Source organism: Cetorhinus maximus, chromosome 14 (assembly GCF_964194155.1).
Source record: "Cetorhinus maximus chromosome 14, sCetMax3.hap1.1, whole genome shotgun sequence".
NCBI lineage: Eukaryota > Metazoa > Chordata > Chondrichthyes > Lamniformes > Cetorhinidae > Cetorhinus > Cetorhinus maximus.
The window spans coordinates 44,802-61,072 of NC_135892.1; the positions used below are offsets into that span (position 1 = coordinate 44,802).

Consider the following 16,271-nt stretch of genomic DNA (forward strand, 5'->3'; position numbering starts at 1 on the left):
GTCCTCAACATCGACTCCAGGCCCCATGAAGTCTCATGGCATCAGGTCAAACACAGGCAAAGAAGCCTCCTCCTGATTACTACGTACCACCCCCACCTCTCCCTCAACTGATGAATCAGTGCTCCTCCGCATTGAACACCACTTGGAGGAAACACTGAGGGTGGCAAGGGCACAGAATGTACACTGGGTAGGGGAACTCAATGTCCATCACCAAGAATGACTCGATAGCACCACCACAGATCAAGCTGGTCCATTACTAAAAGATATAGCTGCTAGACTAAGTCTGCGGCAGGTGGTGAGGGAACCAACAAGAGGGAAAAACATACTTGACCTCATCCTCATCAATCTGCCTGCCACAGATGCATCTTTCCCTGACAGTATCAGTAAGAGTGACCACCAACCAGTCCTTTTGGAGATAAAGTCCTGTCTTCACATTAAGGATACCCTCCATCATGTTATGTGCTATTACCACCATGCTAAATGGGATAGATTTCAAACAGATCTAGAACTCAAGACTGGGCATCTCTGAGGCACTGTGGGCCATCAGCAGCAGCAGAACTATACTCAAACACAATCTGTAGCCTCATGGCCCAGCATATTCCCCACTCTACCATTACCACCAAGCCAGGGGATCAATCCTGGTTCACTGAAGAATGCAGGAGGGCATGCCAGGAGCAGCACCAGGCATACCTAACAATGAAGTGTCAACCCGGTGAAGCTACAACACAGGAATGACTACTGGCGTGCCAAACAACACAAGCAGCAAGTGATAGACAGAGCTAAGTGATTCCATAACCAACGGATCATATCTAAGCTCTGCAGTTCTACCACATCCCAGTTGTGAATGGTGGTGGACAATTAAACAACTCAGTGGAGGAGGAGGCTCCACAAATATCCCCATCCTCAATGATGGAGGAGCCCAGCACAGCAGTGTGAAAGATAAGGCTGAAGCATCTGCAACAATCCTCAGCGAGAAATGTTGAGTGGATGATCCATCTCAGCATGTTCCGGAATTCCCCAGCATCACAGATGCCAGTCTTCAGTCAATTTGATTCATTCCATGTGTTATCAAGAAACGGCTGAAGACACTGGATACCGCAAGGACTATGGGCCCCTGACAATATTCCAGCAATAGTACTGAAGACTTGTGCTCCAGAACTTGCCGTGCCCCTAGCCAAGCTGTTCCAGTACAGCTACAACACTGGCATCTACCCGGCTATGTGGAAAATTGCCCAGGTATGTCCTGTACACAAAAAGCAGGACAAATCCAACCCGGCCAATTACCATCCCATCAGCCTACTCTTCAATCATAAGTAATGAAAGGGGTCATCAGCAATGCTATCAAGTGACATTTGCTTAGCAATAACCTGCCTTCTGACACAGTTTGGGTTCTGCCAAGGTCACTCAGCTTCTGACCACATTACAGCATTGGTTCAAGCATGGACAAAAGACATGAGGTGAGAGTGACTGCCCTTGACATCAAGACAGCATTTGACTGAGTTTGGCATCAAGGAGCCCAGCAAACCTGAAGTCAATGGGAATCGGGAAAACTATCCGCAGGCTGAGTCATGCCTAGCACAAAGGAAGGTGGTTGTAGTTGTTGGAGGTCAATCATCTCAGTTCCTAAACATTATTGCAGGAGTTCCTCGGGGTAATGTCCTCGGCCCAACCATCTTCAGCTGCTTCATTAATGACCTTCTTTCCATCATAAGGTCAGAAGTGGGGATGTTCCCTGATGATTGCACAATATTCAGCACCATTCACGACTTCTCAAATACTGAAGCAGTCCATGTCCAAATGCAGCAAGACCTGGACAATATCGAGGCTTGAGCTGACAAGTGGCAAGTAACATTTGCGCCACACAAGTGCCAGGCAATGACCATCTCCAACTGGAGAGAAGCTAACCATTGCCCCTTGACACTGAATGCCATTACAATCACTGAATTCCCCACTATCAACATCCTGGGGGTTACCATTGATCAGAAACTGAACTGGGCTAGCCATATAAATACTGTTCCTGTGACGAGTAACTCGCCTCCTGACTCCCCATAGACTGTCCACCATCTACAAGGCACAAGTCAGGCGTGTGATGGAATACTCTCCACTTCCCTGGATGAATGCAGCTCCACCAACATTCAAGAAGCTCCACACCATCCAGGACAAAGCAGCCTGCTTGATTGGCACCCCTTCCACAAACATTCGATCCCTCCACCACCGAACAGTAGCAGCAGTGTGTACCATCCACAAGATGCACTGTAGAAACTCACCAAAGCTCCTTAGGCAGCACCTTCCAAACCCAAGACCGCAACCATCTAGAAGGACAAGGGCAGCAGATGCATGGGAACACCGCCATCTGAAGATTCCCCTCCAAGCTACTCACCATCCTGACTTGGAACTATATTGCTGTTCCTTCACTATCACTGGGTCAAAATCCTGGAACTTCCTCCCTAACAGCACTCCCTACCTACACCACAGGGACTGCAGTGGTTCAAGAAGGCAACTCACCACCACCTTCTCAAGGGCAATTAGGGATGGGTAATAAATGCTGGCCTAAGCCAGCGATGCCCGCATCCCTAAATGAATTGTTAAAAATTTTGGAATTAAAATAATTTTCTTTTTATACCCAGAAGAAAGTAGGAGGTGTGAAGTACTTTTAGTTAAATGCACTCTTTCCTATTTAGTAACCTCTTCTTTTTCATTTCTACATTCCGATAGAGAGGAAAAAAATGTGACGTTTAATAATGATATAATTTTGTACTTTGCTTCCCCAATAACTCAGCAGCTTAGTCTATTAAGCGGTGGAGCCCTGCAGGGCAGTAGTCTCACAGGTTCAACTTCCATCTGTGCTGGGTTAAGCTTCTCAGTCAGGGTGGTAGTGATGCTGCTTGAGTTAGCTTCACTGTCCCCACATCGAGAACGGGAAAATTAGCCAGTGTTCCTTCCTCTATCTGCCATCCAGTAACACCTGTTGTAAGTGTGCGTGCATGTGTGGATATTAGGTGAGGACAGAATCGGATGCAAGTTTGACACCCTCTCTGGTGAACAGCCTATTGATACTCATATCGTATTAGAGGGCGTCTGGGACCTCAAAGGAATTCATGCCTGTGGGACAGCAAGGGGCGAAGTTGGTGAAAACAAATAATATTTTTGCAAAGAAAGTCAATCAATTGCCTTGGCATCTGGTTTCTGCTGTTAGCTGTCACACATCAAATAAGACCTGTACTGTGATAAACAATGTTTCATAAAAAGAGCATAACGCAACATCAAAAACAAACATGAAAATTCTAAGCTAACTATTGTATCCTTAAGCTAATAAAAATATATTTCATTCAATAAAAATGAATAAAGGTATGTGTCACTTACCAAAGCCCTCCTGGCCAGAGATAGGTTCTTCTGTCGAACTTCAAACTGTGCATACAGCAGCCACAATTTAGCAAATGTGAACTAAAAACATAGGACATTAAGATCAGAAGGTGTGAGATGAATTAATAAAACAGTATTTTAAGTTACTCTAAATTGTACTGGAGTGAGAGACAATCATTTTGGATCTAGGGCCTATTGTGTAATGACATTCACAGCCTTCATAATGACTAATCTGTACTGAGCAAAATTTAACAGAATAGTTCTAGTTGTAATTATTTCTGAAATAAGTAATCTTCCCATTATTTTTGCTTCACTAAATTATTTGAGATTAATATTGAAGAATCTTCATGTAAAACAGAGGAACTTTTATTTTGTCAGTTCCCTCAAAAGGGAGATCCATAGGAATAGAAAGATCAGAGATACCAAATATTTGTGGAGTTTCCAAAGGTAGGAGTATTTTGCCAGTTGCAAATTAGGAAGACACACACAACCTTTTTTAAACCTCAGACCTAAATACAATCTTAAGTACTTTACTTCAGAGTAAATCTGACAGATTACTTGCGGTAAACTCTGGTAGAGAGCAAAGAAAGAACAAACTCACATTTACATAGTGCCTTTCAAGACCTCGGTGTGCACTTTACAACTATTGAAGTATTTTCGAAGTGTAATCACTGTTGTAGGGAAATGTTGCAATCAATTTGTACAAAGAAGGGTCCCATAAACAAAGATAATTTTTTCCTTTAGTATGTAGACTAAAGAATGGCCAGGACATTGGATAAACTCCCCTACTCTTCTTTGAATAGTGCAATGGATTTTTTTATGTTGTCCACCCAGTGGGGGTAGTTGTGTGTGTATGGGATGGGGTGGGGTGGGGTGGGAGGGCCTCATAACTTTGGTTTAACCTCTGATTCAAAAGATGGCACCCTCTACATGCAGCACCCCTTTCATACTGCACAGAAGTCTCAGCCCGGACTGTGCGTTAACATCCTAGAGGCTGACCTACTGACTCAGACAAGAATGATACACAGAACCAAAACCAACACCAAATATTTTCTGGAGAAAAATCAATGTAGGATTCTCCAGGCCCGTATGGTTCCAGTGGCAAGGCAATGCAAAGGATTACCTTAAGTCTGCAATGTCTTCTGAGTCTATGAAGGAAATCAGCTGTATGGACATCATACTTATGTCAAAACTCATTTATGGCCAATTTAGGCAAGGACATGGAATTACTATCATTAGTTCAGGGCTACACAGCTATACATACCTTCTTGTGAGGGATGAGTTCCAAGCATGCTTGATAAACTTGCCTCGTCTTCTCTGGATCCTGTTCAGGAAGGAATACTGAAGTTACAGAAAATATTTTCATAAATGCCAAAAATACAAAAAAAAACTTCTTCCACAAATGGCAACTGAGTCCAGATGAATTGTGAATTTGAAAACTGAGATTGATATATTTTTATTAGCAAAGGCATTAAGGGATATGGTCAAAGTCGGAGATCATTCAGAATTTCACTCAATGGCAGAACAGGCTCAAGGGTTTAAATGACCTACTCCTGTTCCTATACATAGTCTATTAAGTTCAGGAATGCAATGCCTGAGAGTGTGGTAAAGGCAGGTTCAATCAGAGCATTCAAAAGGGAATTAGACTGTTATCTGAAAAGGGGAGCTTTAGGGGCAGAAGGCAGGGGAATGGCACTAGGTGAACTGCTCTTTCGGAGAGCTGATGCAGACACGATGGGCTGAACGGCCTCCTTCTGTGATGTAACAATTCTGTGATAACTGAAAAATTAGGACTTAATTTTTCCTCAAAATCTCTCCAAGCTAACTGCTTAGGTATAAGGGGTATGAAATTGGTCTGGGCCAGCACCATGAAATGAGCTTGTAGCAGGCTGGCAGCCTGTGATACAGTGGGCCAAATTTGACTGACTTGGGAAATATTGCCAAGATTTTATATTTCAAACCAAGTGGAAGCAATAGGTTGACAAACAAATCGGTCTCTTGAAGGAGTGTGAACTATCATTCTCTGAATTTCGTGGTGAAAAATTGGCAACTGATTCATCGTGAGCCTGTTTTGCGCTGCTGGAGTAGACCAATTTCACCTTCCTAAGACTTTTTTTTAAAACACAGAAATCATATAGCATTTAGGACTTTGCTCTAAATTGGTCCTTCAGTCATTACAGTATAGAAAGCGGCACAATATACCTATACACCCAACAGTATTACAACTTTCACTACTGCATCTTATCAAATCAGGTCTCTTTTTGAGGAAAAAAAAACTGAAAAACAGCAAATAAAAAAATTAAGAATTTCAATAATATCAAGAAACAATCTTCTCAGAATGGATTAGTGTAGGAGCAGATAATAGCCCATCCATTCACATCTACAGAAGCCTGTGCAGCCTCTGGAGACCAGAACACAGGAAAACGAGAGGAAAAAAACATAGCTGTATTGTATCCTCACATAAAATGATTTGCCCCCATATTGAACAGTCTTATCTGTACCTTTGCCTCCAGTTCTTCAAACAAAGCATAGTTGATCCACAAGTAAATGTATCTCCTCCAGTGCCGCTTTTCCTGAATGGGTGGTACGTTGGCTATTGCGCGCTCATACACTTCATGTACAGAATCAGGATCACCATCACTTTCAACTAGTCGGAGGTAGTCGAACCAGGCATCGTAATTATGTGGATTAGCCTTTCAGAAATATATAGGATCTTAAATTATTCAAAATATTTTGATATGGAGAGATTCCTTATAAACTCATTATGGTACTAACTTTTATTTTCATTCTGAAGAGCACTTTTTTCTCACACACTATCCACAGAATCACAGTGCAGAAGAGGCCCTTCGGCCCATCGAGTCTGCACCGACATGTGAAAAGCACCTGACCTACCTACCTAATCCCATTTACCAGCACTTGGTCCATAGCCTTGAATGTTATGACGTGCCAAGTACTCATCCAGGTACTTTTTAAAGGATGTGAGATAACCCGCCTCCACCACCCTCCCAGGCAGTGCATTCCAGACCGTCACCACCCTCTGGGTAAAAAAGTTTTTCCTCACATCTCCCCTAAACCTCCTGCCCCTCACCTTGAACTTGTGACTGATCCTTCAACTAAGGAGAACAGCTGCTCCCTATCCACCCTGTCCATGCCCCTCATAATCTTGTACACCTTGATCAGGTCGCCCATCAGTCTTCTCTGCTCCAACAAAAACAACCCAAGTCTATCCAACCTCTCTTCATAACTTAAATGTTTCATTCCAGGCAACATCCTGGTGAATCTCCTCTGCAATCACATCCTTCCTATAATGTGGCGACCAGAACTGCACACACTACTCCAGCTGTGGCCTCACCAAGGTTCTATACAACTCCAACATGACCTCCCTACTTTTGTAATCTATGCCTCGATTGATAAAGGCAAGTGTCCTGTATGCCTTTTTCACCACCCCACTAACATGCCCCTCCGCCTGCAGAGATCTGTGGACACACATGCCAAGGTCCCTTTGATCCTCAGAACTTCCTAGTGCCATGCCGTTCATTGAATAGTTCCTTGTCAAATTACTCCTTCCAAAGTGTATCACCTCACACTTTTCAGGGTTAAATTCCATCTGCCACTTATCTGCCCATTTGACCATCCCGTCTATATCTTCCTGTAGCCCAAGACACTCAACCTCACTGTTAACCAGCCGGCCAATCTTTGTGTCATCCGCAAACTTACTAATCCTACCCCCCACATAGTCATCTATGTTGTTTATATAAATGACAAATAATAGGGGACTGAGCACAGATCCCTGTGGTACGCCACTGGACATTGGTTTCCAGTCACTAAAGCATCCTTCTGTCATCACCATCTGCCTCCTACAACTTGAATCCACCTTATCAAATTACCCTGTATCCCGTGTGCCTTTGCCTTCTTTATAAGTCTCCCATGTGGGACCTTGTCAAAGGCTTTGCTGAAATCCATATAAACTACATCAACTACACTACCCTCACCTACACACTTGGTCATCTCCTCAAAAACTTCAATCAAATTTGTTAGGCATGACCCCTCTCTGACAAAGCCATGCTGACTATCCCTGATTAAACCTTGCCTCTCCAAGTGGAGATAGATCCTCTCCTTCAGAAATTTCTCCAATAGTTTCCCTACCACTGGCGTAAGACTCACTGGCCTGTAGCTCCCTGGCTTATCTCTACAACCCTTCTTAAATAGCGGAACCACATTAGCTGTTCTCCAGTCTTCTGGCACCTCCCCCGTGATCAGAGAGGAATTAAAAATTCGGGTCAGAGCCCCTGCGATCTCCTCCCTTGCCTCCCTCAGCAATCTGGGACACAAATCATCCGGACCTGGAGATTTGTCCACTTTTAAGTCTGCCAACACCTCCAATACCTTGTCAATCCCTATATCAATTTGTTTAAGAACCTCGCAGTCTCTCTCCCCGAGTTCGATACCTTCATCCTCATTCTCTTGGGCGAAGACGGACGTGAAGTATTCATTCAACACTTTAGCGATGTCCTCTGGCTCCACAGATAGATTGCCCCCTTGGTCCCTTATGGGCCCTTCACTTTCCCTGGTTATCCTCTTCCCATTGGTATACTTATAGAATATCTTGGGATTTTCCCTACTTTTACCAGCCAGAGCTTTCTCATATCCCCTCTTTGCTCTCCTAATTGCTTTCTTAAGCTCCACCCTGCACTGTCTGTACTCCACTAATGCCTCTGCTGATTTGCTTCCCTTGTACTTGCTAAAAGCCTCTCTTTTCCTTCTCATCGTAACCTGAATCTCTCTGGTTATCCATGGTTCTCTGGGCTTGTGACTCCTTCCTATCACCCTAGAGGGAACATGTTGAGCCTGTACCCTCCCCATTTCCTTTTTGAACACCCCCCACTGTTCCTCTGTAGATTTCCCCACAAGTAACTGTTCCCAGTCTACCTTGGCCAGATCCTGCCTTATTTTACTAAAATCCACTCTCCACCAATCCAAAACATTTTTTTGCAACTTGTCGATTTCTTTGTCCATAACAAACTTAAACTGCACCATGTTGTGGTCGCTATCACTAAAATGCTCACTCACCATCACCTCAGCCACCTGTCCAGCTTCATTCCCCAGAATTAGGTCCAGCAATGCACCGTCCCTTGTTGGACCCTCTACATATTGACCTAAAAAGTTCTCCTGTACACATTTCAAGAAATCCACTCCGTCCAAGCCCTTAACGCTATGTATATCCCAATTAATGTTGGGAAAGTTGAAATCACCTAATATAATTACCTTATTGTTATTGTTTTTACACACCTCCACAAATTGTGCACATATTTGCTCCTCAATTTCCCGCTGACTATCTGGGGGTCTATAACAAACACCTAAATAATGTGGTTGCCCCTTTTTTATTCCTAAGCGCTACCCACAAATCTTCATTCGATGCCCCCTCCAAGATATCATCTCTCCTTACTGGAGTAACTGACTCCTTAACTAATAATGCAATGCCTCCTCCTCTTTTACCCCCTCCCCTGTCCCGCCTGAAGACTATATCCCGGAATGTCGAGCTGCCAATCCTGCCCTTCCCTCAACCACGTCTCAGTGACAATTCCACATGTCAATCCTCACCCTTAACTCATCTGTTTTACCTGTAATACTTCTGGCATTAAAATAGAGGCCATCCAGCCTTGCCTTACTCCCTTGAAGCTTATTGCAGCTGTACTCCTTCTGACTTGATTGTTTTACTGTATTATGATGTGTCCCTATTCCGTTAACATTCTGTGCCCCCTCCCCCTGTCGAATTAGCTTAAACTCCTCCCAACAGCACTAGCAAACCCACCCACAAGGATGTTAGTCCTGCTCTGGTTCAGATGTAGAACGTCCCGCTTGTACAGGTCCCACCTTCCCCAGAAACGGTCCCAGTGATCCAGGAATCTAAAACCCTCCCTCCTGCACCAACTCTTAAGACACGTATTCATCTGCGTTATTCTCCTATTTCTGAGCTCGCTAGCACGTGGCACTGGGAGTAATCCAGAGTATACAACCCGAGAGGTCTTGCTTTTTAGTCTACTGCCTAACTCCCTGAATTCTTGATACAAGACCTCATCCCTCTTTCTACGTATGTCATTGGTACCAACATGTACCATGACCTCTGCCTTATCACCCTCCCCCTTCAGGATGCCCTGCAGCTGTTCAGTGACATCCCGGACCCTGGCACCAGGGAGGCAACACACCATCCTGGAGTCACGTTGATGGCCACAGTAGCGCCCATCTGTTCCCCTGACTATAGAATCCCCTATTACTATTGCTCTTCCTCCCCTCCTGTACAGACAGGCTGCTTATGGTGCCAGAAGCTTGGCTCTGTCCGCACTCCCTGGAGGACCCAGTGCCCTCATATTTTGACCCAGATTTTGCGATCATCAACAAAGTGATAGTGCTCACTGCTGAGTTTGAAGAAAGCCCCTCACTCTGAGGCATGGATTTCACCTTTCCCAAAGTTAATTTCAGTCTGGCACCATCTATAGGGGATATTTGGTGTCCAGCAGCAGTGGTATAATAAAGCATGTTCAGCAGCGAATCACAGTGAAGAATTCTCACAGACAGCAAAACAGGAAGTTATATGCAGGTTTTTAATCATTCACTTTTTATAGTTTTGTGGAAAGCAAAATAAAGATTAGGCCATAAACATGGGAATTTGGTGGAAGCGGAGTTGTCATAACTTCCTAAAAAAAATAAATTTTAAAAATCTATGGAATTTTTAATCTTGGAGAAATTTGACATTCCCCAAATATAAAATTAGATTTGTTGTTCCGCAGTGACTAGACATGATGAACGCTGAGAAAACTAACACTCTGGATATATTTCAACAACTCTAACAATAATTTAATTTGTACAAAAGGCAATAAAAAGAAAAAAATACTGATGCTGTAAGTCTTGAAATAAAGGCAGGACAAATGTTCAAAGTGCAGACTGTTTCTCAAGATAGTTCAGAGGCTTGGTCCATACCCATAAATTAACTTGTCTGGTAAAGGCAAAATACTGCGGATGCTGGAAATCTGAAACAAAAACAAAAAATGCTGGAAAAACTCAGCAGGTTTGACAGCATCTGTGTAGAGAAAGACAGTGTTAACGTTTTGGGTCCGTATGACTCTTCTTCAGAGCTAAAAGGAAGTAGAAATGTGATTAAATATATACTGTTTAAGGGGGGTGGAAAAGGTGGAGCTGGATAGAAGGCCAGCGATAGGTGGAGGCAAAGGAGAGATGGCCAGCGATCAACATGTCTGGTCCCTGCTTAGATGCTGCGTGACCAGTTATGTTCCCAGCATTTTCTGCTTCCAATTTTGGAAAGGTATATGTATTATTTTTGCAAAACGGATCTAGAAAGATAAAATGAATTGTACCTTGACTTCCTCTTCATACTGGAAGCGCCTTTTGCTGACAATAACATCTTCGATGCCTCTTCTGTCCCCAAACTTTTTCTCAAACACTGTGTAGTTTTTGAAGAGCTCTTGAGCCTTCTGTTTGGCAATTCTGTCAAGTGCATATTTGTAGATCACCCTCACTCGATCAAACTTGAAAAAAAGAGTACACTCATATAAAGTGGAAATGCCACTAAAGCATTTGATTCAAAAGCAGCAAAGTAAGGAATAACATTATTCAGCAGTGGCCACACAGATCTTTCAGGGTTTGATTACTATAACATGATTTCTAACAATTAGGTTGCACGGGTAGATTCACATAACAATTATTTATGTAAAAGTTGCTTGAAAACAATAAAGTTTAATGAAAATTGACACCACAAAAGGATGAAATATTTGCACAGCTCACAATACAATGTACTATTTCAATTTTTCATCACAGTTTTCTCTACTTCTCTACTGAAGGGATTAACAAATTTCATTGTAAAAGGCATTAGAACTAAGTTTTATCCTGTTTTGCTTTATGCCAACACGTGCTCATTTCAGAAGGTATCAGTGATTAACTATCAAGACTGGAATGCTGGCTGATTTCACTCCTCTGCCCTACCACCATCCTGGCTATATCATCTAACTCAGCATGGACTAAGGTTTGAACTTTCCTGGTTGGTATAGCTCAGTCCTGAACTGGGCAATGCAGTTATCCATTAAGCCAGCTGTTGTGCAATTGTCTTTCTTGCTCCAACATTTATCTGACTGCAGCTTTCAGCATTCAGCTAAAAAGCAGCCACATGCACATTTCTCTTGCATGGCAACTGAATGCAGCTGTTTGAAGTTGGCAGTTTTCACGATACTGTGAAGGAATTGTTTAAGCAAATGATACAGAATATGGTGGTTCACACTCCCATCACCTGGGGAATCTTACTGCAAAAATCAAATATATTTAAAACTTCCACAGAATGCCAGAAATACTTGTGTAATGGAATATAACCGCACTTCACGTGAACCAGCCATTTCTTGCATGTAGCAAATTACCCGTTATATTAGTCCATGTTGTTATATGTGCACATCTTTCATCTTTAAGTTTAGTATAGAATCCCTTCACTATTTATCACACTGCTTACAATCTCAAGTTCTTGACTGAGTCATTTAGTGGCTGAATCTCTTCCCTAAAAAAAAATTAGCAGATTATATATTTTTGGAACAAGGTACATAAGAAATAGTATGCATTTAAATAACCAAAAAAATTGCTGCTGCTGATACATTGTAATCAGTTTAGCAATCTCCATCTGAAACAAGAGTAAATGCCATGTTAACAAATAAAGCTATTCTGAACTCAGCTTAAAATTTTGAAGCATGGCATGTGCTGTAATAAATAAGGGAGTGTGATGTTCTCCTGAAAGAAGAGCATCAGCAAACTTTGATTACTAATTTGATTGAAGAAAATTATGTTCACATAACTTCAGATACTGAATGAAATTAAAAGCAATTAAACCTTTCAGCATCATGTACCAAAATAATAATTTATTCCAATTTTTAATCAATTATTTTTATTTTCCATGCAACTATCAAACTCTAGCATTCTCCTGATTTTTTTAAATCACACCATTCAAGCTTCAGAGAGAACCCTTTAAAACAATTGTTGGCCTGCAAAATTTTAATATCACCATTTGACAAATGCATTCCCTTTCACTACAGTAATTTCAAAAGAACACAAAACTTTTCAGGCTGGTCAAGCTCCATTGCAAGTGAGTGAGTGCCTATCCCAAACCCTCACAATCTGGTATTTGGCCACTACTCCCTCCCAACACAAGCACTGCCCCGTTCCCCACTGTATAAATGCAACAGAGGGTGACACATACCCCATGATTCCCTTTCTCCAACTGCCACAGAAAGACAATATAATTTTGGGGCTATCAGAAGCTTACCCAAGTTTGCCTCCATAATAGGTGAGTGGAAAAATGATGCAGACACTGACCAGGAGAAAGGAATTGTGTGAGTTATAAGTGTAGCATACATACAAAAAGAGAGAGGAGGAAAGAGAATGAGGGAGTGAAAGGCCCAGAAAATAGAAACTACAGGAGAGGAATTCAGACAGGAGATGACAAAGCAGAGGAGGGCAAATACATAAACCAGCAGACTTAAAGAAAGGGAAACAAGATTCAGAGACAAAGAGAAACTGAGAGGGAGATAGCGAGAAATAAAATTGACTACAGATAAATAGAGATACAGAAAGAGTTATGGGGGAATAGTGGAGCTGCACATCTTTTAAAAAGTCCATGAGTAATGCCATGGGAAATTAACTATAGATTAGTATCCACATTAAACAGAATTGAGACGCTTGGATTCTTTTCACTTACCTTTTGAATGCGAGAATAAAGATGGTTAGGTTTTTTGGATCAGAATTAAAAACAAACAAATAAAATTAAATTCTGTGATTTTCTTACTTCTTTCTGCTTTTCTTCAAATTTTGCAAATGCCACAAAGAGCTGTTCATCCATGTGGTCTTCTCCATAAAACTCCACACCTCTTTCATACACTTTCCGTGCGTGTCCAATGTAACCATGCTTTTCTTCAAACCGGGCATATTTAATCCAGTTCTTTGCTTCAGGATGGATAAAAACAAGTGTAGCGGAATTAAGGAGAACAAAACTACTTAAAAGGAATCCTGCCCACATGTGGCTATAAAGCAATCATTTTTTTGTTATTGTCCCTGGTCAAAAAAAAAATCTGCTCCTACACCTTCAGCCATGGTGATCTTTAGCTGCTTGCAAAGTAGTGGATAAAGGTGCTGCTTGTTTTCCACAGGGAAATTTAATTTGCATGTTACTAATTTACACCAACTTATGCTGAAACACCTCTCCGACCCCCTCCACCCCGATGCAAAGACCAGGTTACACGGGCTTCCTGGATTCATATGAATAATGGTGCAGATTTATGTCCAAAAATGTAGGTGCAGCACAGTCCAAAGTCATACAATATTGCTGCAATGGACTTCTAGAGTTTGACATCAATTTCCTTAGCAATTTTCCCAATTTTTAATGAGTTCCACACTATACTTAACCAAAGTGCCATTAGTTTCAACTTGCCCAAAACATTTTGGAACCCCACCTCCCCACACATTCAGAAGGACTAAGCAACTGCACTGGCCTTTCCAATGGGCATACTATGATTATGTATAATAGTGGAGGAACGAGAGACAAGAAGCACTGAGAGTGAGACACCATGTCAGAAAGTACCAGCAGACTGAAATCACATCCACAGCAACACAATGGCTGAGTAATTCCTCAGAATTGTTCCCAATCTGCTGATGTTATGCTGTCAAAAATGAAGTGAAAATCCCATTTAAACCCATATGAGATTCCTGCAGCATTTATGGGGCAGTGTTGCCAGAGGAAGGGGAGCAGCTCCACAGAATTTCCAGCCAATATCATTCAAAAAAGTGAAACAATATTGGTTGAAAATATTAACCTTAGAGAGTAATTCTGAACAATTCAGACTTTAACATGTTATCAATAGCCTTTTGACACTAGTATTGGGAGGCTTCCCAGATTGACACCATGCTGAATTTCTAGAAATTAGTTTTTGTTACAGGACAGAACAATGTAGCTGCTGCATTTTCAGTTGCATTTATAAATGAAAAATTAAACCAGAAAAAAGTACAGCTGGTGGTAAAACATCAGGGATCTCTAGGCAATTGAGTTTTTAAACCCAGACTTAACTGCGCTTCACATTTCCTTTCCCTCACTTTTGGTGGCGCTAGCCAGAACACTAAATGAAACAGTACTTCTGGAGTGAAGCATCTGTGTCTTCAATTTCATTTTCCACACATGAAATTTCCAGAATTTATGAAACAGTAAGAGACAAATGCAGTAAGTTATTTGAAAATAATTGAAGAGATAACACTATTTTAAAAATTGCACACACATTGTAACATAAATGGGCAACAACAAATTGTGCTGCTTTGAGCTTGTTTTAAGCCAGTTTTAAAATGTTCCAGCTTAGCCCAATATGCTCTACAATAGGTTTTAGTGCATGCTCCTGTTATAAAGATCAGGCATTACTTTTGGTGCAATTTCTGCACAAATGTAATCCAGAAAATTCAGGGCCTTTGAGTTCACCACATATAGCATTTTGTTTGTTTCACCATGTTTATTCACTGTTTTTGTCACTTGCTATTTATTTAGTCCATTTCTTTTTCCTTAGGAGAATGCTACGAAGAAACTGAAAAAATTTTGGTTGTGACACACTTTGTTTAGATATTGTTAGATTTTTTTCAAATTTAACTATAGTGGTTCAGAGACAGAGCGGTATCAATGATGTTTGTGAATAAGTCTTTTAGTAAATTTCCCTCACCATCATGTGATGTCCACGCAAGCAAAATTCCTAATTGACGTGGAGTGCACATCCCATCACTATAGTTGCAAACACCATTTGCCATACTTAACCACAGGTTAACTCCAGCTCAGCCCTGAAATTCTGCAGACATCTCCACCTCATTAGATCACTGAATCTATGAAGTTGGCTTTGTTCTCATTATCTCACCCTCCTCCCCTGCACCATACCAAAAAGGTAGTCATTAGTTGGTGAGTTTTAGCCTTTATTAACCAGACAGAAAGTAATTAATAACTGCTCAAATACAATAGGGAGAAACAGAACTCGCCAAAGGGGATATGAATCCTTCTAACCACAGCATGCACATGCATCATACCCTTTCAAACAGTGGTTCTATTGGTTGGAGGTGTAGATCTTTAGCAGCAACCCAATCATTACAAGAACCTTTTGAGGAAGAGAGTTCCAAAGACTCATGACCCTCAGGGAAAAAAATTCTCCTCATCTCTGTCTTAAATAAGTGACCCCTTATTTTTGAACCTTGACCCCTAGTACTAGATTCTCCCACAAGAGAAAACATCCTCTCCACACCCACTCTGTCAAGACCCCACAGGATCTTAAAGGTTTCGGTCAAGTCACCTCTTACTGCTCTAAACTCCAGTGGATATAAGCCTAACCTGTCCAAACTTTCCTCATAAGACCATTCCTGGTATGAGTCCAGTAAACCTTCTCTGAACTGCTTCTAAGGCATTTAAATCTTTCCTTAAATAAGGAAACCAAGACTGTACACAGTACTTCACATGTGCCCTGTACAACTGAAACCTCCCTGCTTTTGTACTCAATTTCCCACACAATAAATGACAACATTCTATTAGCTTTCCTAATTCTTTCTACAAGGATATACTTCTCATAAACCAGCCTGGCTCTTTCAATTTCCTTGTATCGGAGTTCGAAGTTGATATAGGAGTGCCAAGCTTGTTCATCAGGTTGCCATTCCATCCAGCGCTCAAACACCTGTCGTCCTCCTGCAACATTCCCCAGCATCTCCTCCATGTAGGTGTATTTATACCTAGCAAAAATAAATACAATACATTACAGTATATGCATATGAACATAAGCATACCATTAGATCCTTTCTGGGAACATTAAATACACACAGCAATAGGGGGAAGACAGTGGTGTAGTGGT

At 41.7% G+C, this 16,271-nt stretch overlaps 1 protein-coding gene across 1 annotated transcript in view; it reads right to left on the reverse strand.

Moving 5' to 3' along the window:
- crnkl1 (crooked neck pre-mRNA splicing factor 1) overlaps window positions 1–16,271 on the reverse strand; it is a 32,134-nt gene that overhangs the window by 7,298 nt on the left and 8,565 nt on the right. The window contains exons 5-10 of the mRNA XM_078556379.1: window positions 15,986–16,152; window positions 13,199–13,377; window positions 10,737–10,907; window positions 5,865–6,056; window positions 4,628–4,687; window positions 3,364–3,444 (exon numbers count right to left, since the gene is read on the reverse strand). Of these exons, the coding sequence (XP_078412505.1) occupies window positions 3,364–3,444; window positions 4,628–4,687; window positions 5,865–6,056; window positions 10,737–10,907; window positions 13,199–13,377; window positions 15,986–16,152 (850 nt within the window). The remainder of the gene's footprint in view (window positions 1–3,363; window positions 3,445–4,627; window positions 4,688–5,864; window positions 6,057–10,736; window positions 10,908–13,198; window positions 13,378–15,985; window positions 16,153–16,271) is intronic.